The 25,876-nt window shown below is 53.7% G+C and overlaps 1 protein-coding gene across 3 annotated transcripts in view; it reads left to right on the top strand.

The window, feature by feature from the left end:
* Positions 1 to 25,876, top strand: part of CAPZB (capping actin protein of muscle Z-line subunit beta) — a 125,934-nt gene that overhangs the window by 64,232 nt on the left and 35,826 nt on the right. For all 3 annotated transcript variants that reach the window (XM_081817617.1, XM_081817615.1, XM_081817616.1), the window contains exon 3: positions 21,517 to 21,638. In XM_081817617.1, coding sequence (XP_081673743.1) covers positions 21,517 to 21,638 — 122 coding nt within the window. The remainder of the gene's footprint in view (positions 1 to 21,516; positions 21,639 to 25,876) is intronic.

The raw sequence follows: 25,876 nt of genomic DNA on the forward strand, positions 1-25,876 counted from the left end.
TTCTTTTTTTTTTTTTTTAAAGATTTTATTTATTTATTTGAGAGAGAATGAGAGAGAGCACATGAGAGGGGGGAGGGTCAGAGGGAGAAGCAGACTCCCTGCCGAGCAGGGAGCCCGATGCGGGACTCGATCCAGGGACTCCAGGATCATGACCTGAGCCGAAGGCAGTCGCTTAACCAACTGAGCCACCCAGGCGCCCAGTATGTCATTTCTTCTATGTCCTGCTAAAATTATCTTTTCAGGTGAAACTGTAAAAGAAATTTGTGACGAGGGCAGGCTAGTGGCCATGGAACTTGTAAGTGCCTCAGGAGAAAAGCCTCTGTAAACTTCTCTTCCTGCCTCTTCCGGTTGGAAGCTCCATCAGAGCTACCTGATTCTGCTTGGCCTGCTGTTGGGAGCCGTGGACTCAGTGGGAATAGTGATGCGGAGTGAAACCATCAGTGACCCTCAGCACATGCGCGCACCCACCCACCCACACACACGCACACACTGTGCCCTGTGTGTGTGTTTGGGCAGGGGGTGCTCTTTAAAAGAGCGTTCTGTCCAAACACAAGTAGCAGGCCACTATTTCTTCTTTCAGTTAATAAAGCAAATCTAGAAATTTTAGGAAGAGCAAGTTCTTGCACTGCAAGAGTTAAAGGGATGGGTCAGGAAGGTGACTACCTTTAAATCAAGTGTACCAGCATCAGCACACAACCCAGTTAAGGCACTTGGAATATATAAGGCACCTGGGGTGGGAGGGCAGGATCCGTTGGCGGCCGCAGGACTGCGGGAGCAGCTGGGCATGGGCTCCCCGAGCTCAGACCCGAGAGGCAGGAGCGAGCGGAGTCGGCCCGCTCAGCACTGGGCCCCCTCATGGAGGCGCTCAGCATGTATTATAAGTGACATTCATGTTTCGATGGGAAGAAACAATGGATTATTCGATCAGATTGCTGAAACAACTAAAGGCGTTGAAGGCAGATAAGCTAAGAATCTCTTGCCCGGCCTGTGCTCATCCGCTCCCGGCCTAACATGAAGCGGACAGGCAAGAAGCAGAGGGAAGCCTCAACGGTATTTGGTGCTGAGGTGGGGGAGGCCTTGTTCCTAAGGCGTAGAAACTAAAGCCAAAAGGATGGCTTATGACCACCTGCATTTTTAACTTAAAGGCTGAAATAAAATTAAATGAAAGGACTGAGAACAAACTCTGAAAAGTGTTTGTCACTTTTGCCACAGTGAATGTTCCTCCCTAAATCTTGAGAAAGCGCCTTCTGAGGCTGTCACTGTGGTTCCCATTGGACAGAAGAAGCAGCAGGGGCGCCTGGGTGGCTCAGTCGTTGAGCGTCTGCCTTTGGCTCGGGTCATGATCCCGGGGTCCTGGGATCGAGCCCCGCATCACGTTCCCTGCTCCACGGGGAGCCTGCTTCTCCCTCTCCCACTCCCCCTGCTTGTGTTCCCTCTCTCGCTGTGTGTCTCTCTGTCAAATAAATAAATAAAATCTTAAAAAAAAAAAAAAAAAAAGCGGCAGCAGGGGCCCGGGCATCTTGGCCAAGGTCACCAGGTGGCCGTGGTGGAGCCAAGCTTTGCACCCAGGCAGTCCAAGTCCAGAGTTCCCAGCTGCTGTGTGTGGACGCCTCCACTAGTAAGAAAAGTGGGAATACTTTGTTAGGACAGAGAGCCAGGTACACAGGTGAGTTACAGAGGGAGCAGTGCAGATGTCTCTTACACATCCTCTGTGTCCTTCTCTGAGGAGTGCAAAATGAAACAGGATAGGATGGCTGGAAAAGTGGCCTTCACGGATGACCTGGCTTTCTGCTCAGTGGATGGACCGAATTTCTTCTGGATGCAACCTGCATGTTGCCTGACTGTCGTGAAATTGGTCAGCTCACCTTAGTTGAGCCTCTTGAACAAAGACCGTGAGCAATAGGGGGAACATGGCCCACTCTGCCATCTAGGAGCTTTGCCATCCATGTTGTCTTATTAAAGGTTCTGGGAAGTCCTGCAGTTAAAAACAACATTTCCTTGAACCTAGCCTTTCTCTAACTCACTTTCTTGGAATCCACTTTGGAAAACATGGTTTCCTAGAAGGGTTTATAACCTGCATATCAAATGACCTGGATTTTAGACCCTTTTTGGCAGTGGCCGTGTGATGTTAGCCAAGTTTACAATTTTTGTAATTGTTAGGTAAAACGGCGTATAAAGAACATAGCTTTCCTTGTGGTTTCTTCAAATAGTTCTCTATTTGAAGAAGAACTTACAGCTCCTTCTGTAGTGGGGGAAATAGGAAGGTAGGAAGAAAGCACTGTGACATTAAGCAAATCTTACCTGAAGCCAGGGACCCCGGGTTGTAGCGTTGGGTCTGCTGCTAATTTCTTTGTGATTGGCAGGTGTCTCTGGGTCTGTGAAGTGAGGGCCAGATGGTCACATTCTCAGAACCTGGATCCCATCGCCGTGGATACTGTTGTGTTGAGATCCCTCCTTTCAGGATCCCCTTTTGCTGGCAGAAGCGGCATTGATTTCTGTCAGGTCTGTAACCGAATAACTTGCCGTGTCGGTAAAAATGTAGAGCGAGCCGAGCAGATGGGGGCCTCTGGCAGATGCCCCCCCGCCCCGGGGTGGGGCTCCATCGCTTCTGCAGCTTACTTCCATAGATGGATCGAGGCTGACTGGGACTTCAATCCCGATCAGTCACCTTCCAGCTTTGAGAGCACAGGCAGGTCGCTTCACCTCCAGAGTTTGCTCCAGCATACGAGACGGGGGTAAGAAAACCCCATTCCTGGAGCACTTGGGAGGGTGTGAGGATGTATGTCATGTGCCGACGTGCATGACAGGTGCTTAGTAAATGCTGGCTGATTCCTTTATTACCTTCGCTGGCTTTCCAGGACCTGTTGTAAACCTGGGTTCTGGCAGCCTTCCCGTGTTTGCACAGGTGGACAGTCCCAGTCCTGACTCTCACGAGGGGTTAGAGCCCAGTGCGCCAGTGCAGGGACTTGGTGTATTTAACCTGGCAAGGAGGCGGTGAGGAGGCCCTCCACTGAGGCATCTGAGATGGTCCTGAAAACCATTTTCCCACGTTCTGTGAACTCTGACAGTGAGCATGCCTCTGACGGGATGGAAAGCAGGGAGATGCCATCGCCCTCGACACCAGGGCCAGCAGAGGAGGTCCGAGACCGGTGTCATGGCCAGGAAGGACAGCTTGACAGCTCATTCCGCAGAGTGGGGTGATGGAGTGTCCTGCCTCTCATCCCATCCTGGCAGGGGGGGCTCCCGGCCTGTGTGTCCTCTCCTCTGCCTGGGGACTTTGGTGGGCACTCTGCTCCCTGCTTCAGCTCCCTGAATTCATAACGCTCAGAGTCCTTTGGAAGCCCTGGTGGGGGAGCTAAACAAAGTGGCTGCATGGTGGGACAGGTCGGGGGTGGGATCTGTCCAAGGACCGGGCAGTGGATCCCGCAGCCTCCTTGCTCACTCAAGCTTGTCACCTTCACTTCAGCCATCCACAGGTGCCACACAAGCACGTGGACGTCATCCAGGACAGGCCACCTAGGACCTGGGACCCTCAGGACCCCACTCTGTAGTCCAGTTTATTGCTCTCTGTGCCTCCGCCTCCTTCCATCCCATCAGGATTGCTGCTGTCTTGTCCCAGCCTGAACCTCCATCTCTAATCCCCACCTCCGCACTGCCAGCGTGACCCCCAGGCACCCCCTCCCCACCTTGAGAACCAGCCCCCACGTCCACGTCTGCAGCGCCTCCACAGTCACCCAGCAGTGGTCCTCCCCATCCCCTGGCTCTTCCCCTTCAGCCTCTCCCGAGTCTATTTCTCATGGTGGGGAGGCTATGTTAGCACCTCGCCCGCTACCACCTGTTCTTGCCCCGCTGCAGAAATATGCCTGTGAGGGGCCACTGGCCACGGCGTGGATGTTCGGGCTGGGCTTGCGGCAGAGTGCCCATCTATTCTGCACATTGCCTTGGACACAGACTGATTATTTAATGATCTCCCCGCTCTCCATATACTCTTTATGTGTCAGGCTACAGAAGTATTTTAGTATGTTTTAGTTTGCTTGGAGATGGAGCACCTGTAAAGTTCTTGGCTGGGAAGTGTTGGGATGCCTGTGAGTCTGACACTGGGTGCCTGATATGTCCGGAGCACCAGACCCAATACGGGTGAGCACCGGGAAACCGGAAGGCCCCGCTGAGCTGAGCTCTCGTCTTCACCATGTCTGAGCTGGGTGACTTCTGAACCACGGCTTCTTCACCTCGGGGGGTGGGCCTGATGTCACTGCCCTTGAAAACTAGAGATGGTGTGTGTAAAGCTTCTAGCACGGTACTTGGCTTAAAGTAGGTAGCTGTCTACGGTGGGGTTCTTGCCCCAAGTCTGATGCAGCCGTCATGCAAATGAATGAAAACTCTGCTGGTCGCCTGGTTTTCAGCTGCCAAAGACTTCTCTTGACCCTTCACATATTTAGTTTCTTTAGAGCACACACCACATCTTACAGATGAGGAAACAGAGAGGCTTAGTAAGTTGGTCAGAGCCTCACAGCTCATTAGTAAGTAGCAGGGTCAGGATCAACCCCAGGTCCATCAGACTCAGATGCCCAGTTTCCTCCTGCCATGCTGTCTGTGCCCACGGCTTCTCCAGGAATAGCTTCTTCCTTGTCACTGCAGGTCCCCAGCTGACCTCTGAATGCAGATATCGTCACAGTCTTTAGCACCCGCAAGAGGTTATTCAGTCTTCGCAGAATGGAACTTTCCCCTTCCCATGTTGAAAGGACAGCCTGTTCTAGCCTTCCATTGTTAGAGATGAAATGCTGGTGGAGGTGGCTTTGGTGGTGATCATGTGACCCCAGGTCCCCATGCCGCCACCAAGTAGCTCTGCTGCCTGGTCTCTTTCTGCTTGGAGGGCGGAGGCAGGTTCCTTCCAGCCCCTGACAGGCTTCCCATTGCTTGCATTAAGGAATCAGTGCTCTAGAAAAGGTGCAGGGGTGAAGAATGATTCCACCCTCCTTTTTTGGGTCACTGGCCCTCATCAGGGGGGACACTTTTTATTCATTAGTCAGGCGGTTTGCGGTTGCCGTGTTGCCACATCTGTTGCTGCCTTCCTGGGCCTGTTGCGCTCACAATTAAGGTTCATTAGAGACCCTGTCAATCACAACAGGCGCAGAACCTGCCTTTGAGAGGCCTCGCAAAGGGGCTGTCCCTGTGCCCTCCCCTCTGCAAATGATCCCCGACCAGATTCTGGATGTGTTGTGTGCAGGAGAACTGGGAAGGACGGCACTTGTAAAACTCCAGACTCTCGGGTCCTGGGGGGGCTGTTACCTCGTGTGTAATTGAAACCTTCACGCCAGGACCCGAATTGATGTTACAGATGGTGCTGGTAGGAGTTGTGTCAGATGCAGGCCATAAGTATCTTGACGGCAGGCCACTCGAGGAGAGATTCAGGGCCAAATACAGAAGAGATTTAATTATCGTTAATCTCCCTCTCTCCTTTTTCTGGAATGTGTAGGCACACTTAATTACTACTGACTGGAAGCTAAAATAACAGTCTGGGTTCAGAACGAAACCCTTTAGGAGATTTGCCCCAGGCTGGAAGTGATTATTCTTCCTACAAGTGGATTTCCCCTCCTTCTGACCACGCTGAGTGTAAGGAGGGAGTGAGGGATGTGCGTCGGGCCCTGGAAAGTCGCTTACTGCTCCTTCCCCAGCATTTGCACGCCTTGTTTCATTGACCTGCTGGAAGCCCCACGTCCAGGCTGCCTCAGTCTGCGGGCCAAAGCACTGCCTCATGATTCTGCACTGTTCGCGCCCAGGGGCCCTCTGGGTCCAAAGCACCTGTGGAATGTAGTACTGCTCCTCCGTATCCCCAAGGTCCACGTGTGCCTGGCCCCATCGTTGGTGCTAAATAAGGAGTAGCTGGACTGGCCAGTGAACCCACCTGTCCCAAGCTCTGAGATGGGGGGCTCTCCCTCTAGACCTTCTAAGCCATGTAGTCTGAGGAGGGAGAGGAAAGGGGGCAGAGATGCCTTGAGAAGCTGCAACATCACTCAGGAGGCCTCAGCCCCATGGGGTCGGCACTGGTGGCCCCAGCAGGGGAAGGGCACAGAGGGGCAGCAAACTGAGAGTCCCCTGGGTCTGGCACCCCCTAGGGACCTAGGTGATCTTGAGGAAGCCGCTTCGGCTCTCTGTGCCTCCGTTTCCCCGTGGGTACGGTGCAGGGAGTTGTGACTTCACCTCATTCTCAGAGGGCAGGTGGGAGGATTAAGGGGGCATGCTGGGGCATCGCGGGGTGCGCGTGAGGAGCGCTCCATGGGTCGCGTCAGCTGCCGGACGGAGCACGGGCTTCTGTGACAGCAAGGTGCGAGTGCAGGACAGAAACGGGAGCTGGGGCAGCTGGCCCATCGGCTGTCCTTCTAAGGATGCCCCTCGTCAGAGCGCCCTCCGTTTTCTTGTGTGGCAGGCGGCGGGCGAGTGCTTTCTGATCGGGCTCAGGGAGGTGGTGCTGCCTTCCAGCGCGGAGCGGGGCCGTGGGGCGTGCCAGACCCACTCACAGTGACGAGGGGCTTGAATGCCCTCCCCTCTAGTACTTGACCTCTCGGGTCTTGGCAGCAAAGGCAGGAAGCAGGGTATGTGGCTTGTGGAAGAGTCCAGCACAGAGGCAGGCCCCAGGAGCACTGGGTGCAGCTCGGGCTGGCTGGAGGCCGGCAGAGACATGGTTCCAGGTGCCCAGGGTAGTCGCTTCTAAGGAGTGCCACCCACCCCCATCCAGCCTGTTGGCCAAAGCCATGTTTATCATTTAGGGCAGTTCGGTGGACATTTATTGCCCCTGGGTTACTGGATTATTCTAACAGCCTCTGGACCTCCCTGCCTATAGTCCCCCACCCACCCCATCTCACTCTTCGGCAGCCAGAGTAACCTTTCCAAAATGCAGTTTTCATCATGACCCTCCACTGCCCTGACTCCACAGTGTCATTAGGATCAAGCCCAGAGAACATTCTGGGTTTAATAGAACTCCTGATTTGGAGCCCTGCCCATCCCTCCTCCCTCCGCCAAGGCCCTTCCACTCCAACCATACTGATCTGCTAGGGTTTCGCAAAAGTCCTGTGCCCGGTATTGTTGGATCTTGGTATGTGCTGTCCTCTTTCCTGGGAACACCTCTCCACACCAGCTCTGCTCATCTCTCAGACCTCTGCTTGGGCCTCAGCCCCCCACCCTGTCCCTTGGTCACTGCAGCCATGGTACTCCCCTCTACTCTCGGTTGGATTAATTATGTGACTCTCACTGCCCACCAAGCTCTCTGAGGGTAGGGATCTTGTCTGCTCTGTTGAGCTTTGTCTCCCCAGTGTTGGCACAAATGGACACCCAGTGAAGGCATGCTCAGGCCCCTTGTGAGTGCTAGAGCCTGTGCTGATGTTTGTGTCTGAAGAGCCCACAGGCATGGGGGAGCCAGATAGCCAGATAAATGTAATACAAGGCTTCCAGTGGAGAGGAGCACGGAGCTATGGAAGCAGCATGAGGGGCACCAAGCCCCCCCTTGGTGGTGGGTTTCAGGGAAAGCTTCTTGGAGTAGGTGAAGCCTGAGCCAGGGTGATAGGAAGGGAGCTAGCTGGACAAAGAGTAGGAGCGTGTGTTTCTGTCCAGATTAGGATCCGTGAGTTGATGCCTTGTAAGCTTTGGCCATTGGCTCAAGCCTCACGAGTCCTTGCCAAGAAGCGGGTGATGGGTGCACACTCCGGTCTCACTGAGGATCAGCTGTTAATCGCTCCTCAGACTTCCTAGCTGCATAACGGAAGAGACAGCGATTGATGGATTGATTGAGATTTTAAGATTAGAGCCAGGAAACGTGCCTCTTCCCTAAATTGCTCCACGGGCCTGCCTGCCTGCCTGCCTCTGGAAGAGCCGCCATCAGTTCTTTCCTGGGAAGCCTTGCTGGCTCTGTTGACACTGAGGGCTTTATGGGACGGTCAGTACCACCCGCCTTTGTCCCGTCTGATCTCACGGGACCTCGGGCTTTCCAAATCAGAGCTCTCAGGCGCTCTGTCACCTGGTGTCTCCCTCACGGCTCCGGGTGGTAACAGCTGCTGCTCCCGGAGGAACCCAGAGTTGGCTCCCCGATTCCTGTTTTTCCTGAGCTCTTAGCTCTTAGGTTTTGGCAGAGAAAAGGGGCGCAGAGGCTCTGCCTTTGTTTCTGAATCTTTCTTAGACTTGGGAACTTCTCATAACTTCCAAGGGGCACAGGGTATCCTGCAGAGTAGAGCTAAAGCCCCTGTTTAAGAAGACTTGCCCCAGTGCTGCCTCGGACATCACGATGTCCCAGAAACAAGAGTAGCGACATGGGTGTTGGCAGTGTGGGGAAAACCGCTGCTGCCTCCTTCGCCACTTGGGAGTCAGATGGGCAAGTGTTCCCCCCTGGATGGAGCTGGGGGATATCATTTTTCTGTTTTACTACAGATCTTCTGTCCATGTGCAGGACGTTTAAGTCCATGAGAAATGCTTATGAAGGTGCCATATACTAACATGCAAATGAGAAATGCAGTCCCTAGGTCTGAGGGGCTTACTGGTTTTCCCTGGAATTATGTTTCTGCCTTCAAACACCTTGACAGAAGAGCTTTCCTGCGTGCTGTGGGAAGCCCCCTTAGGGAGGAGTAGGTCCAGCCTGCCTCGTCCCAGACCAGGGCGTCGTCCCCCGTTGCTCCAAGGGATGAATCACCAGAGCTGCTGAAAATGACCCGGGGCTTCACGCTCAGTGCGAGTATCAAGCAGAATGCGAACTTGTTGGTCACCCCGTTGGTTTCCACGTTCTTTCCATTCCCGAGACCCAGGGAAAATCGGCCGACGCTCCACAGGCTTTGCAAATCTTTCCCTAATTAAAGGGCCGCCCAGCCGTGTGCACAGCGCCTCTGCCTCACATCTCTGCCCTTTTGTGTTTGTGTTTGTGTTTAAAATTCCATCTTTCCAAAAAGTTTGCCACTCAGCAAGTCTCCTTGCAAGCGCCCATTTTTGTTTGGGGAATGTTTTTTCCTCTGGTTTCTGTTTTGCCTGTGTATGGGAAGTTCAGGTCTCTTTGGGGTCATTCGTGCGCGTGCTCTGTCGTCATTCATGTTAGTGGTGTTGTGTGTATCTTGCCACGGCTCTGGGAGGTGGCAGTGGGTGCTCCTGGCGTCCCAGCTGTTGCACTCCTGGATGCGTGAGGGACTAGAGTATCACTTTGGTTTCCTTCTGGGCTAAATGAACAAAAGAGCTTAGTCCTCCTGTGGTTCTGGTGGGCAGCGGTACTACAAGATCAGGGAAGTTCCGGAAAAATCCGACTTAGGTCAGGATCAGGTCCAGCTGCAGGAGGCCGCACTATCCCGAGGTGAAGAAGATACGGGGCTCTTGTTCGCTGGAGCCGAGAGGCATAATTCATCAGAAATGCACCAAGAGCCCTTCCTTGGCCTTACCTTGCCCGAAGTGCGGAGGGTCTGTCTGGCTTCTGTGTTTTGGGAACCGTGTGGCATCCTGTTACCAGCGGACCCCAGGGAGCGGTGTTTTAGGTAAGGTCTGGAGAGCTTTCACTGAGGAGGTCTGAAGAATATCTCTCTAGATTAGGTCCTGCCTTCTGGGGGATGAGAAACACGAGACAGAAAAGTGAGCTGGAAAGAGAGTCCGCTTCCCCAGGACCCAGAGAGTCAGAGGGCATTTCCTTCCTGAGAGCCGTGAGAAAGTCTTATGTAGCTCCGCAGGCCCCGACCCTGGGTGAGGAGTGCCTGGGTCACCCTGGGAGCACACATCGGGTTCAGGGAACAGATTGAAAGCCCTTGAAAGCAGTGTCCAGCCTGCTTTCCCTGACATTTGAAGTAGGTCTGGAGCCTGGGCCGGGACATGGAGCAGCTGCGTGTCCGTCAGGGGCCTGGGAGTTCTGACGTGTGTCCATCACCAGTCCCGTAAAAAGCCGATGGCGTGCTAACTGCTGGTGACCAGGTCTCCCATGAATGAAGGGGACACCAGAGTTCATGAAGATCTATGTCATGGGCAGCAGGAAAGCCTGGGCTTCCCTTTAGTGAGTACAATTGGGGTGGGAGCCTCGGTGGGTGGGAGCTCACTCCTGGAAGAGAGCAGAGGGGGGGTAATGTAGGTTCTGTGTATAAAGAGAGAAATTTCTGAAGGACCTGGAATTGGAATTGAGGGACAAGGCCCCTGCGGTTGGGAGCCTGTTCCTTCTCCCTCGGGCTGTGTCTGGGTCCTGAGGCTGGGCACCTCGGGGGCAGGCCCAGCTCTTAGTCACTTTGGGATCACCCACAGTGCCTTGCTCAGTAGATGTTGTTAGTTTTAGGAAGAACGTCACAAACTTCTGATTAGCTCGCAAAGCCATTTCCTGGAGAGTCAGATAAGTACATTGACTGTCTTGAACTGTAAGACTTTGCAGGATCTTAAGGCTCAAATGAACCTTGCTGGTCCTCTAGTGGCTTTCAGACATTTCTTAAATCGGTGGAGCCCTCTTTCAAGCTAAATCTTACACAGTGCTCTAACGAAACACAGGGTGGTGGGTGAGCCTACTTACTCCTGTCACCCTAAGTCCCTCCCTCCACCAGCACCCCACCAGGCATCTCTTCTCTGCCTCGGAGAACCAAAAGACCCATTTGAGTCAGTTGGTCCGTTTTAGAGATGAGGAAACAGGACCATCAAGTGATCTGTCCCCATTTCATTAGAGACCGGCTCTGACTTCCAGGCCGACGATGTGTCCCCTACAATGTGCTGTGTTAATTTATTAATTTATTCTGATGTGGAGAGCTCTGGGTTGTAAGGGTCAGTAGTCCAGTAGCTACTGAACGTGAAGCGAAAGCTAACACTGTCTCTGATCCCCGAGGCCCAGAGTCACTGCTCACCAACCCAAACTTGCATTCTCTGCTAAAAACCCAAACTGATATTTTTGCATTTGCATTGAACTTGGAATTCCCTGGATATACCTGTGCTCTCCACCTGGGACACGTCTCTTGATTCACTTTTTTTTTTTTTTTTAAACAACAGCTTTGTGGAGGTAGAATCCACATACTGTAAAATTCACCCTTTGAAAAGTGTGCATTACAGTGGTTTTTAGCGTAATCAGAGTCGTGCAGCCATCTGTACCCCACGCCGTGCTCCTGAGACCAGGCGGATACCCCATCTACACCCAAGTCCCACAGGCTTCACTGTGACTTCGTACCACACTCGCGCTTCACTTTCTGTAACTCGGCTCGATGTTAGCTCCTCTCATGTCTTGCCTGGACTCCCCTGCTCCCTGTGTCCTCCTGGGGGGCTCTGGGCGGCCCTCCTCTTCGTTTCCATAGCATCCAGTACTCCCTCTACATTGTTTGTGCCACTGTCTCTCCTCCTAGACTCGGAGCTCCTGGAGGGTGGGAACTCTGTCTAACCCCTCATACAGTTAGGTGGGTTTTATCTCTTATGGGCCAAAGTGGAGAGGAGCTCTTGATCCAGAAGACCCAGCCAATGAAGAGGACACATGGGTGGTTCCTAAGTGGAGCTGACTTCTCCCCAGTAGGAAGAATTACAGATTATTCTTTTTTTTTTGTCCATGCGTAGCCATTTTCTCTAGATGACTCAGTGCAATTAAAACAAAACCTGATGAGACATCCATCCAGTGGAAGGAATCCAGTGGGAAACGTTGTGGCCAGCCAGCCAAGATGGTTTTATGCTAAGAGAAGGGAGAAAAAGGCCCTGACTTGTTCTGCGTGTGCCTCCGGTAACGTGGCACATCCGTGCTGGCCTCCAGCCCCGCTCACACACACACAAGCAGAAACAGCACGAACAGTTCCACTTGAAGGGAACCAAGCGCATCACTGGAATTTTGGTAGACTGTTAGGGCTGTTTCGAAGTTTGTGGTCTGGAGAGTTTGGGGAGAATATGTGGTGGAAAGAGCCGGAAGTCTGGCATATGACTCAGTGGCTGCGTGGCTCCGAGCTTCTGCTGCTGCTTCACAGGGTCTTTGGCCTCCTGGGGGGGGGGCGGTGCTGGAGGATCCTCCCGCGGTGAGCTGGATGGGGCCTCGGCAGGTGGCGGTGGGATTGCTTTGGTCCGCCTACCCGCACCCGCTCTGGAAATCTGCCCCTTGGCCAGGACACACGGGCGGGTCTCCGGCACTTTGTCCCCTCGGCGAGCCCTCCCAGCTCAGCAGTAGGGCACCTTCTGCGTTTCTGCAGCCTTGCCCACCTGGCAGCGCGCTTCTCGTTCAGGTGGATTTCCGGGCTAGCCCATTCGCAGCTTTCAGGAAGGCTCGGACGGGGAGGCTTTAGCCTGCGGCCCGGCCCAGCCCTGAACGCACAGGGATGAGGAAGCGGGCTGAGACCTCGCTGCTCTACCCTCAGGCAGCTGTGAGGAGGACCTAATCACGCAGAGCCCACTTGGGCCAGGCGCTTCTCTCTGCCGCCATCCCGCTGGTGATGCTTTCGGCGGAGGTGTTCTCAGCCCGCGGTTGCTCGCCAGGCCCCACGCTAGAGGCGGCCCCGGCTGCGAGGTCTCAGCCCGGCCGCGTCACCCCGCTGTGCCCCAGGGTGGTCGTGCGGGGCGCCGCGATGGTCAGGCGAGAGGCGGCGGGCACGCCCGGAGGAGCGCCTCGTGCGCCGGCAGCGCTTCAGGGAACATCCGCCGCCACCAGGGTCCCAGCCTGTGGGGACGGAAATGAGGCTGGGGGGTCCCCTGTCCCACCCCTGAAATCACACGGCCTTCCCGAAAAGATCGCGTTCCACATGGGTGGTTTCGGGTAGCTTTTACCTGGTCTTTTCCCGAAAGGTCTGGAGTGATTTATAAGAATGCAGCCAGTGAGGTACTCCCTTGGCAACGAAGCCGTCCAGCAGGAGGGCCACAGCTCTGTCCACGTTTGCCTTTGGGTTGCGGGCCGGCGCCAGCCCCACGGTCTCCGGAGCGTGGCCGTCCACCCCCCTGGGGCTGAGAACTCGAGTCTCCGGCGGACCGGGGGGCCGTTGGTCATGGAGCCGCAGTGCCATCCCCGTCGCCACTGTCACTCGGGTGCGCTCACCCTCGCCGCCAGCCAGCCAGCCCCGGTTCCCCCTCCAGCAGAGGCAGGGAGGAACATTCTAGGAGCCTGCTCCCCACAGAGTCTGACTCGGACTTCCGAAGATCAAACTCTGCCCAAGGGACCATGTCAGCAGCACCGGGAGCCCTGCCAGTGCCAGGCCCCACCCCTGTCCTGAGGGGAGAGACCCTGTCCTGAGGGTGCGAAGATGCGAGGCCCTCAGTCAGGACCTTGTGGCCCGGAGGAGCATAGGCTGGGGCACTGCCTCCCTTCTGAGGCTTTGGGGCTGCGTGGAAGAGGCAGGGGTCATTAGGTCCCCGGGGGAGAGCAGCCTGGGTCGGGATGGACTGTGCAGGACGTTGGGGCCCCGGCTCCGCTCGGGGCGGTTGCCTGCCCAGGCTGCAGACACTTCTCCGCACCGAGGCCACAGCGACTTCTGTCTGGTGACTTTTCAGCCTCTGGCTTTGTGAGGTGTTTGTGTATTGTGCTCTGTCCTCAGGGACAAGGCCTTAATTAAGAGGAGCAGGCAGGTTAGAAGGACCCTGACTTCTCTTGACTTCCCTCTAACGGGGGAGGAGTGGTGCCCCTGGCCAGGGAACGGTTAATTTAATTAGGCTCCAAGTGCCTGGTTCATCCCCTTCGGGGAAGCATAAGGTTACATGTGGACAACAGGAGCCTTGTGTGTGAGCCTGTGGTTGACTCACAGATAGCGATTTTAATTTTTCTTTTCAATTTGCCTTCTCTTTGTTCTGCCCCTTCCTGACCCTTCCTTTAGAAAACTGTTCTTGCCTCTTATTCCAGGCTGTGAGCTTCTAGAAGGCAAAGCTTTGGAGTCTTGAGTATGAATGGCTGAAACCCAGCCCAGGAAGTTCGCCTTTATTATTTATCCCTGGGGTGGTTTGGGGCACCTGCCTAAGAAAAGGAAGCCGGGAGGGACTTGTTTCTTGAGAAAGTTCTTTGTTGTTAATGGCATGTGAAAAATTTGTTTCTAGGTAGAATAAAATATTTGTTACCAAATGATTTCCTAGTGTTGGCCCTGTTGGCCAGCTTCATTTAGACCCTGAGGACTGTGCCCCCGGCGACCAGTTGAGTACCTGATGTGAGCAAGTCCTTAGTCTGCTGTACTAGCCTCCTGAATCTGAGGTACACATGGTTCATCGTATCGTAATGTTTCCGAAATAGGGAAATTGCTTCTTACACTTCACGTGTCCTTTGAATGCATTAATCATACATCTTAATTTATAGACATCTAATGAAGGATACAGTCTGTACTTTCATTTGAAGAATGTCATTCTTAGAGTCAAGTGATAGCTTAGTTGGAAGAGTGCTGGGTCTGAAATGGGAGGGAGGGACATCACCCCTGTCCCTGTGTGTGTGTCCATGTGTCTGTGTGTGGTTGGGGGTGGAGGACTGAGTAGCCTTGGGTTCAGCAAGCGCAAAGCGCCTGTCTCGCCATGCTCAGCGCCGGGCAGTGGGCACAGGGTCCCTGCTGAGGTCCAGGCATGGCTGGAGGGCTCCGTGCGGGCAGGGAGCTCCACTGCACAGTCCCTTTGTGTTGCTGGTTCCCTGTCCTGGGAGGGGTGTCTCTGTCCTTGGGGCCTCCTGCCACAGAGCCTTTGTGCTAGCTCCCATGTCAGTGTTCCCCTCTTTCCTTCCTTCCCATGTCATCACTGTGCCACCTCCTGGACCACCGAACCCCCACAGGCCCTCCCTTGCCACCGGGATGGCTCCTTGTGCCGTGTCCGTGTCCAGTGGCGAGAGCGTGTTTTGGGCGAGCAGGCTGTGTGTGCCTGTCTTGCCTGCCACTGTGTCCTTGGCACCTAGCACATCCCTGGCTTGGGTACTCAGCGTGCACTGAGCAAAATGAATTTCTCTTTGAGGTGGGGACTGTGGCCCGCGTTTCTGAGGTTAAGGAAGGGTACACTCAGCCAGGAAGTGGCAAACCAAGGATTTGAACTTGTGTTTGATTTCAAGGTTGGTGTTTTCCAGAATGCCACACTGTAGATTGTTTCTGACACCAACATGTGTGTCGCTACAAACACTCCCTTTGGTCTTGTATTTCATTTTTATGTTTGTTTATTTTTATTAGGGAAAAAAGGGGAAAGTTTGTAGCCTTAGAAAAAATAAAAGGAACAAACCCAACTGTAAGCAGAGACCTCTGCTGGCCGCCCGGAGCTCCGGCATCCTGACACCTGGCTGCCTGGGAGCAGGCGCTTCGAATGCGGGGAGCGGGGAGCGGGGAGCGGGGCCAGCCAGGCCTCTGCCCAGCTGTGATTTCACCAACATTACTCATCTGAGTGTGCGACCCAGCGAACAGGTCTGTTTTCGATTCTTATCTCTCTGGTGGCGGGCGCGCAGCCAGCGGGCAGATCAAAAGATGGAATGTGTTCGTTGGGCCATTTTTTTTTTTTAAGGAACCGAGCTACGGGGTGCACTTCTTAAGGACAGTGGTGCCGTGGATTGGATTATCCATGGAGTTGAACTGGTCTGGCTTTTGTGCTTTTTAAAGGGTTCATCTCAAGTTTCTTTTTCTGGTTGAACAATTGTTTTCAAAATTAATAACTAATGGAGAAGGGGAAGAGGTAAAATAGAACCACATGGCGGCGCAGACACGAACCTCACTTGTGGCCGGAAGCTTCTGATTTGTATCTCTCTTCATGGGATCCACTGTTGGGTTAGATGGTAGGAACAGCCTTCGGTTTGGGGCGACAGCAGGAGTGGATGTAATTTTTACTCAACCGAACTGTTCTGTATCTCACGTGTGCTGTCTCAGACCACTGGCAAGTAGCGCTGCGACTCAGGCCCGGTCTTTCTCCGAGGCCCGGCTGACCCTTCTTTAAAACAAGGGTTCTCTAACTGTTCTACATCGAGGGCTGTTTTGAAGAGTAGAGGAGGTGATGTGGGGAGAGGCTAGAGTACAGTGCCTGGCGTGCACTCCCAGGTGCGGACTGTGGCAGCCTGCTCATCCTTATCCTCATCATTATTAAAGGATCACCTGCGGCTGGGGCTCAGGACATTCCTCCTGGGGTTTTCCCTCCCTGTCCCAGTTCACTTTATTCCTCCCTCCCCCAGCGCCGCCGCCCCCCCACCCCCCCCCCGGGGAGCCAGGCGATGGTGTCAGCTCCTCGGGTGTACAGGGCATGGTGCTCCCTGCTCTCTGGGGTGTGGCCTCAGGGGGAGCTTGGGGCAGCGGAGAAATGAATTGGTGGAGCCCTGAACCCCACCGCACCGGGACAGTGCTCCGGCCAGTGCAGTGTTGTTTACTGTTCCAAGTCACTGAGAATTAAGTTCAGGTCCCCCCAACAGTGTGGACTGATCTCACACCTCTGGTGTTACCCGAACATTCCTCACAGAGGCTGTGAAGCGGTTCAGACAGGCAGTTTGGACAGAAACCATCCGGCCCTCGGGTGTCGGCACCAACCACGTGTTCTCGCTCAGGGGCAATGGAGCCGATGACACATACACCCCAGAGTGAACTCTTGGCTTGTTTGGACCTGTCCTTTCATTTAAATTGCTCTGCAAACTCATGATCCTTGAGACTTAATGTGATTTCTTCCACTCTTCTAAGCACGTGACAGAACTGAGTTGGGGGTAGCCTTGGGGGTTGAGTGTCAAGAGAGTGCCGGTAACTCATCGATGAGAGATAAACTGCCTTTATTCTTTTTTTTTTTTTATTTTTATTTTTTTTAAACTGCCTTTATTCTGAGTTTATAGTAGGACCTTGATCAGTCGGCAGACGTGCTGGAGCCCCCACCACCCCACGCGTGTCACCGGGCTGGGTCTGGGGCACGGGACTGTACCTCTCGGCTCACAGTCAGCACTCAGACTCCCGAGAGTGTTAAGGAGCGAGGAGGGAGTAAAGGGATAGCTGACGGCAGGACTAGAACAGCCATCCCCAAAGCTTTTGGGATTCAGTTGACATCAGTGTTAGTACAGGAATTCCAAAGAATTTGGCATCTTGGTAAAGAAGTCGGAGTTTGGGCTGGGTTCTGAAGGGTCATAGGATTTGAGAGAAGAATGGGGATGGGTTGCCAGGTTTAGCAAATGAAAACATGTATCCTGTGTATTTGAGATTCATTGTGTATCTGAAATTAAAAATGCACTGCCCAATCCTGTATTTTCTCCAGCAAGCCTATAAGGGAGGATATTTTTAGGCAGAAGAACACATGTGCTAACTTGCCTTCGCAGAGAGCCGCGAGCAGGACAGGGTGGTGTTGGGAGGCTGCAGGCAAGTGAGGGGTGAGATGGCGTGGAAGTGAGACAGGTTGGTGGGTAGCGCGCCAGATCTTGACGAATGCGCCCTTGGGCAGCTGCTCTGGTACCAGTCTGTGGGCACACCATGTCATCTGCACTTCTCAGTCCCCATGGTGACAGGAAGATAAAAGAACACTTTATCTTTGGTCAAAGAAACAGGACTGATGGAAGGGAATACAAAGGTGTGGTCCAACTTGAAAGTTTACCCAAAAGGCGAAAATTGTACTTGGTGGGTGAAGAACCGGCTGGCCGTATCACGTCCCAGTTGCTTTTCACAGAAGGGCACATCCTCCTGCTCCTTCAGGAGTTTTCTGTGGTTTTCTGCACGCTGCTGTAATTTTGTGGTGACAGTTTAGATGTATCTTCTTCTGGGGTTGGTTAGTACCTGGCCATGGACTTTCAGGGGTGGCTGGATGTGGGAGCTCAGATAATATCACCGCTCAGAAGCTCGTGCGGGTGCTCTCCTGATACCAGATTGGGCAGCGGTGGAGTGGAGGTTAGCTTTGCCCAGACCTCATGGGATTGAGAAGTTTCGTGACCAGAATAGGAAAGGTGGGCTGGGCAGGCAGCGAGAGCGGCTCTTGAGGACAGCTGGTGGTACCACAGATCCACCCTTTGTACCCTTGTTAGCTTTGTGCTTTGAAGAACATGAGTTACAAAGTGGGAGGAGTGGAGTCTCTTCCGGTTCTTTACACTGACCTTGAAAGTTACCCTGATCTACTTGGACAGGCGGGGAGGGCTGGATCCCATTTTCTAGACCAGTGGCTGCCACATTTTTTAATTTCACAGGCCAGAAACTTTTTTTTTTTTTTTAAAGGCGGGGGTAGTGTGTGGAGAAAGAAAAACAGAGGAAGAGTAGGTCACTGGGTTGCCAACTTTTAAAACAAAAACCAGGTGACCTATCATTTCATAAAATTAAAGGCATCTTAATACCCTGCCCCCAAAAAGCATTCTCCAAATAAAGGGTGAATACGTTTAACTATATGAAGAATTTTATGTCATTTTGATTATAATCTTTCTTTACCTGAAGTATTTTCACAAAGCAGTGACGTTCGTATCACAGACCGGCAGCATCCGGTCTCCAGCGAAGCTCACTCACTGTGTTTGACACACGAACAGCCAGCACAGAGGCTAGAACCCAGTCTCTTAGTTCCCAGTCTCGCCACCATTGCTGTGCTGCTCGGGGTCACATAGTAATAAACACGCCGGACTTCAATTAAAACGCCAGTTCTCTTTGTCTTAGGGCTTCTCCACCACATCGCGATTCATACCTGAGAATATCTGGTTGGAACCACACGTGAAGTTGGTCACTGGTGTCTGTCAAAGTTCAGTTCTTGATGACCAACTCTTTTGGTAAAGATCCTGACTACACACCAATGGATGAACTTAAAAACAAAGCTGACTGGTGTTTGGGAGGCTCCACGTTGTAAAATTCCTCCATCCCATGCACATACCGAGCACTCACTGTGTGTCCAGCACTATGGCCATTAGGCACCGGGACCGCGATCGAAGTCCCCACCCTCGCGAAATCTACATTCTAGGGACGGGGGGATAGACAACAAATAAATTTAAACCTCCTTTCAGCCAGTATAAGTGCCAGGAAGAAATTATTGAAGTACTTCTGATCCGTGGATCAGCCTTTTGGACAGCGGCGCAGCGGAGTCTGTTTCATACCAAATCCCATTATCTCGCGAGCTGTCCTAGGTTGGGGGATGTAGCTGCAAAGCAGCACGACGGGTGGGGAAGGGGAGACAGCTGGTCACAGGCAGAACTGGGGTTCAGAAGAACCGGATTCCGAAAGGTCCGTTTTTATCCAGTGCCTGGAGCCACCGGTGTGGTGAACTCAGGTGGGACCCGGGCTGACGTTGCCATCGAAGACTGCCAGCAGATGATACTGAGTACTGAGGAGGCAGGGTGGGCATGTCGGTGTCTGTCACTAGTGTGCACGCGTCCCCCCGTGCTGGGCGCTGGACTGAATGCCGAATGCATGGTCTCATGGGATTCCCCAAATCACAGTGAGTTGGTTTTACTTCCCCTACTGGACAGATACGGAAATCAAGCCAATAGTGCCAGGGCCCTGGCCGGTTAGAACGGGGTTCGAGGCAGAAGTCAGGGCCCAACAGGGAAGCTAAGGCGGCAGCCCAACAGAACAAATGGTGATGCTTCGGGAAAGGACTTGTCCGACAGGCTGGCACAGAGGTGCTCAGGGCCATTTCACCAGGGCCCCCAGCAGCAAAGCAAGACTGCTTCCAAATCCCAGCTGCCTTGGGTGGAAGCTGTTAAAGTCTTCCTTGGCCAGGACTTTCTTCCAGGTTTTGTGGCCATTGGTTGCTGAGTGGGGAGGTTATTTGCCACCTTCAGTGGGAGGGGTTATTTGCCACCTCATTATGCCTGTGGTGTTCACTGTCCTTCCTCTTTGCTGTCTATTAAATCAGAGTTACCATCAGAGGGGGAGATTTGTCTACGGTCTGTAAGATGGGTGTAATACAGACCTACTTCACACAATGAGAGCGAACTCTCAGGTAGACAGTATGCCGTATGTAAAGGCCCAGCATAGTGCAGCGTACACGGCAGACGCCTGGAAATGGTAGGGGGTTGATGTTCTCACCACCAAAACTAACTTTGAAAATCACCCCGTCTTTTGGGTGCCTGGGTGGCTCAGTTGGTTGAACGACTGCCTTCGGCTCAGGTCATGATCCTGGAGTCCCCGGATCGAGTCCCTCATCGGGCTCCCTGCTCGGCAGGGAGTCTGCTTCTCCCTCTGACCCTCCCCCCCTCATGCTCTCGCTCTCATTCTCTCTCTCTCTCTCTCAAATAAATAAATAAAATCTTAAAAAAAATATATTAATTAAAAAAAAAATCACCCCGTTTTGGGGCACCTGGCTGGCTCAGTCGGCGATGCATGCGACTCTTGATGCCAGGGTTGTAAGTTCGAGCCCCATGTTTGGTGTAAAGATTATTTAAAAATAAAATCTCAGAACAAAAGAAAAAAAGGCCCTGTTTGTGTGTGGGGGGAAGGGGACACGGGTGGGCGTCCCAGGCTGTGTACCGGAGTTACTGGTGCGCATATCTCTTGTGGGGCCAGATGACCCGCACTGGTCCGTGTAGAGGGAACCGATTGTTTCACTGAGGCCAGAGCTTTTCGAGACAAGGTCTCTGTCCTCCAGCTGTGCCAGCTGGGGCCTTGGGGCTCAGCAGAGGGGCCCAGGGAAGCCCGCGGAGGCCAGGTGGTCTAGGAGGTGGCAGTCCCCTGCCCCCACCTTTCTGGAGGCGGTCAGGGTCTTCGGGAGGAACACAGGAGCTGCTGTAGCAGTCTGCCCGCCCTGCTGAGCGGCTTCTGGGTATCTTTGCCATATGATTTAACTTTTCCATTTGGAAGGGCTTTTGGTGCAGTTGGCAGCCACTGGCCTGGTAAACGATATGGTGGGGCCTCCATAAACCCAGGGCCATGAAACGAATAAGTCAGCACATTGAAAATATAGCATGGAAGTGACTCAAGCCCAAAGGAATCCGTTTCTGAAAGTGCTGCCATCCCTTCCTGGAATATTTTGGTGGAAATGGATGTTTGAATTGGGAGGAGGAGGCCAGCAGCCTGGTTACTGGCGGGGCCATGTGTCCAGTTCAGCAGGATTTGCCCTGGGAGTCAGCCCCACCTGGCCCAGGCCCCCGGGCCGCCCTCCTCCTCAGTGATGCAGCTCCACGTGGGTCCACCTGAGATAAGCCAGCTGGAGCTCGGCGCTGTGCCAAGCTGGTGTGAAGCTACCTTTGCGGCAGGTAGGTCGACTCTGCGAGCCAACCTGGTAATGCTTGGCCTGGGGCCTGGAAAATATTGGAAACTCCACCCAGCATGGGAGCCTGTGGGAGTTCTCCAGCACGGACGGGTTATTCTCAGAGTTCTTTGGATTCCTATGTATTTCAAATGTTTACCTTCTTCTCAGGACTTGAGCTTGTACTTTGCCCACCAGAGACCAATACCAAGCACATACATACTTAAATGTACCAGACCACCCTGGTGACCAGGTAATTAAAGCTGCACGCAGATTTGGAAGGGAGGCTGTGTTGGAAATCACGCTGTGCTGTAATTCAAGAACAGGTTTCTTTATGGAGGGACACAGTTGGTGTCAGACACATGTGGAAAAGAAAAGAACGGGCCCAGGATTCTGGCAGAGTACCAAGGGCCAGATGTTAAATATGCTGACCACGATGTGGCTCCAGTTGCCATTAGCCAACCTGGGTCGGACGTGTTGTTCTAACCCCGGTTCTGCCTTTTCCTTTCTTTCCACCAGGTCCCCAGTCTGTGCGAAGATCTCCTGTCTTCTGTTGACCAGCCCCTGAAAATCGCCAGAGACAAGGTGGTGGGAAAGGATTACCTTTTGTGCGATTACAACAGAGATGGGGACTCGTACAGGTGAGTGCCCGGCTGGAGCCAGGCACTGCCACCCGGGACCACTGAACTCTGGCGGCCCGTCAGCCCTCGTCCTCTCTGTCTTTCTTCCTGCTCTCCCTCCCTGTCCCCGTCCTCCCATCCGTCCTTCCATCCAGTCAACCAGTAGATGTTTGTGGAGGGCCTCCTGTCAGCATTGGAGACTCAGCAGGGAACAAAGGGCCCCGCCCCTGACAGAGCCTCCAGGCTAACGGGAGAAGGCCCTTGTTACAGCACGGAAGTTGCATGAAGTCCTGCTAAGGTTGCCAGGTACAGGGTGTGCCGGGTATGGGGATCTTGAGCACAAGGACGGCCTGTGTGGGCGAGGGATTTGGATGAGGCTTTGTCCAGCAAACACACGACTCTGCTTTCTCTCCCCATCGCCGTGCTGAGGGCTGTAGATGACGAGGCTGCCATCAGTCCTTGCGCTGAGCTATCACGGCGCTAGACCAGGACATGCACCTCGCGGCTGATGACCGTGTGTTGTGATTCATGCTGCCAGGGCCAAGCTTATTCAGAAGTTGAGGAGAGCATAGAAGAGGCTGGGGAAACTCCAGAAAAATTTCCTGAAGGAGGTGATGTGCAAGCTAGGTTTTTAAGGGTGTCTAGGAGTTCTTCCTGTTGAAAAAGATCGGCAATCCCTAAACTATCCAGCATTTCTGTGATGGATTGCTGTAGTCAAGGCCTTGGAGAATGGTGGAGGAATGCAGTCTGCTTTAGGTTTATTTAGAGGCCATAGAACCTGGGCTGAGTCTTAAAGCTTCAGCTTAATGTTCTCCGGGGATAGGCGGGGGGTGGGCAGAGTCTGAGGGATGGAAGCAGGGAAGGCAGCCGACATCGGCTCCAGACCAGCACTGCCCCCTCCCTGTAGCAACGAGGCCTTTGACAAATTACTTGTTGTCTCTGGTCTTTGGTTTGCTCACGTGTCTGGAAATACGAGCATTCATTCTTCCGGCAGAATGCGCAGTAACATCTCTTGTCAGTGTGTACTGTGTGTGCGGGGCACTAGTCTGAGTCCCTCTTCGTGGAGCTGCAATCCCAGTGAGGAAGCCAAGTCGCCAGCAAATGCAGAAGTGACAGAGACTGGGAAAAGTGAGTCAGGAAAATAAAAAAGGACGAGGGGCAGGAGAGGCGGGATGGAAAGTCAGGGAAGGCACTTCTGTTAGTGCTAACACGTGAAACGGGACTTGGGTCATGTGCGGTCTGGGAGAAGAGCCTTCTGGCGCTGAGCCGGTCGGGCTTGATCAAGCTTGGCAGGAAGGCCGGAGCGGGAGGTCAGAGGGCGCAGCAGGGCCAGTCGTGCCGGGCCTTGAAGGACGCCGCACGGAGTCACCGGGGGTTACGAGAACTGACACACGTCAAGGCTGAAGGGCATGGAACTTGGTGTGACTTACAAAGATTTCATTAATACTGACTTTTCAGAGAGAGCAGACAGATGTTTCATAGTTGTGTCCCTTTGCCAGCGTCAAATGGACATTAGGTCAAGAATAGACCAGAGACCCGCGTGGGGATGGTGAGCAGTCGTCGGACTTGTGGTCCGTTCTGAGAGCAGAGCCAGCAGCGGCCGTGCGCGTGGACGGGGGTGGAGGGCCGACTGCAAGGCTTCTGGCCTGAGCAGCCAGAAGGCGGGGGCCACGGTGGGTTGAGGTGAGGAAGACTCTGGGAGGAGCTGCCTGTGGCATTTTAAGCCTGAGAGGCCCATTAGATGGCAGTGGAGATGTCCAGTAGGCTGCAGATAGCCCCGAGCTCCAGGAGCGAGGGCAGGATGAGGATGAGGATGAGGATGAGGTGGACACACGGATGCTGAGTAGCCCTGGGGTAGATCGCATTCCATCTGGAAGGGCCAGTCACTGTGCGGTTCATGGGTGTAGCACCAGGTCCGGTGCTCGCTGTAGAGAGGTCTGTGGTGGCCCTAAGTGGTCTGACGGACCAGGCAACATGCCACCAAGGGACAGGTGGCCCCTCCGGGCACGGGGTTCAGGGGCAGCTTCCCGGAAGAGGCGATCCTTGAGCTGAGTCCTGCTCAGTGTTGTCATCGTATTTCTTGTTTCCACCTGCAAACTCCGGTTCGCTGCGTACGGCAGCTGTTCGCCGGCAGCCTGGGGACGGCTGGAATTGTTTCCATGGCCAGTGTCCATGCCCGGGCCGGGCTGCTCAGGACTTGGTGCCTACAGCCCCTTCGGGTTGTCCCACCGGCTTCCGCGTTCCTGGGGCACCGCCAAGAGGCTTGGGGGGACCTCAGCCAAAGAGGAGCCCGGGGTGTCAGGGCACAGGACTGTTCTTTCCTTTTTCCCCTTCTCGGTATAAAACTTCAAGGTCTTCTGATTCTCCCCACACATTTCCATCCTAACTGTGTTTGATCGTTCACTTAAATAAAATCCTTATGGCATGACCACTGCCTGCAGCACCGTTTGAAACCTGTTAGCTCAAACAAAAAGCGTTCTCTGAGGGAAATGAAAGGCCTGACTTTTGAAATCTAACCATTCCTGTCCATCTGTCTTTTTTCAAATGGCCTCCATTTAAGCTCTTAAATGTGTTCTGAGTGCCCCTTCCACTAAGAATATTCTGGGTAATGTTATGATTTTTTCCCCCAGCTACAATTACCCCGGCTCCAGGACTAACGGCTTCAGATGCTGCCGTCTGTGAGCCAGAAGAAATGGGAGTTACAGGCTTCGTGAAAATTCCAGGTCCCCGGTCTGCAAGAGAGAGGGGCTCTTGTGTCTAATCAGGTCGCCTCTAAATGAAAGCCAGTTGGAGAGGGTCTTCTAGGTCCACAGGAAGGTGAAGGCTGTGTAGCTGGGGGAACGAAGCTCAGACCTGGGAGTATGCAGAGAAGTCCTGAAGGGGGCACGTCGGGGAGGGGGGCCTCGGAGTCTCTTCCACTAGCCCCTGGCAAGCCTAGTGGTGGGGACGGCACCCTTCCACTCAATCTTTGTCTTGGGATCTGCTGGGAGGCCTTTGTTGTTGTTTTTAGGTGCTTAGGTTTCCCTCAGAAAAAGCAGAAGGTGGCTCCTTCTCTGTTGGTTTGGAGGACCACCAGCAGAATCCCCTTGGGTCTTTCTTTCCCACCCTGTGCCGTAAGGCTTTGGCCCATCACCAGCGCTCACTGCCCAGGAGCTTGTGGTCGGCGCTGGGGCGGGGGACGGACAGCGTGGGCTCCTTCCCCACATGCCCTTTCAGCCTAGGGAAGTGGGAGGGGCTGGGGCAACTGCAGGAATCCACATCCGTGTGTGAGAGTGGGGGGCCGGGAGGCTGTGGGGGCTTCTGGGGGAGGTGCAAGGATTTTGTCACCTTTTTAACAGCTTTCTTTTTTTTTTTTTAAAGATTTTATTTATTTGAGAGAGAGAATGAGATAGAGCGAGCATGAGAGGGGGGAGGGTCAGAGGGAGAAGCAGACTCCCTGCTGAGCAGGGAGCCCGATGCGGGACTCGATCCCAGGACTCCAGGATCATGACCTGAGCCGAAGGCAGTCACTTAACCAACTGAGCCACCCAGGCGCCCTTTAACAGCTTTCTTAAATGAGCGTGTGGTTGAATGCCAGGCTCTGTTCTAGGTGCTGAGCAAACCGTGGAGAAAAAGACAGGAAAGACTGGTCCTCTTGGAACCTCTGTTCCAGAATTGTCGGCATTAATTCAGATGAAGTAAAATTAATACAGCTCCTTGGTTGCACTAGTCACATCTCAAATACTCAGTGGCCTTCTGAAGCTGGTGGCTGCCATTTTGGACAATGCCGATATAGAACATTTCTGTCCTAGAGTAAAGTTCTCTGAGGCAGCACAGTTCTGGGGGAATGAGGAAGACGGGTTCTAACAATAAGAACAGACACATCAGCCGTGCTCTGGAAGGGAGAGGCCCCTCGGCGAGGATTTGAGGGTGCCCAGTGTCAGCTTCACACCTGCCTCCCAAGCCAGATGGGTCCTGGCTTATTGGACAACTCTTTCCCATGCCGTGTGCCCAGTCCAGGGTGATCACAGAGCTGGCTGCTGGTCATGGGGCAGAAGGGAGCACCGTACCCCATTCTTGTAAAGTCTCTGTACCAAGTGAGGAGAATGGTGGGGTGGAACGGTCAGCTTGGAGGGAAGGGTTTCCAAAAGCTCCTTGTGCTTCAAAGTAGTCGGGGCCACTGCTGCCTAGAGTTTTGGGAACCAGGGGCAGTGACCCTTGCCCTGCTCACCCTTGGTGGCCTGGCAGCTGAGAGAGCTGGGACCTCTGTGTGGAGGCGG

The sequence above is a fragment of the Leptonychotes weddellii genome, chromosome 4, assembly GCF_054177405.1.
Source record: "Leptonychotes weddellii isolate Sample4059 chromosome 4, ASM5417740v2, whole genome shotgun sequence".
Classification (NCBI taxonomy): Eukaryota; Metazoa; Chordata; class Mammalia; order Carnivora; family Phocidae; genus Leptonychotes; species Leptonychotes weddellii.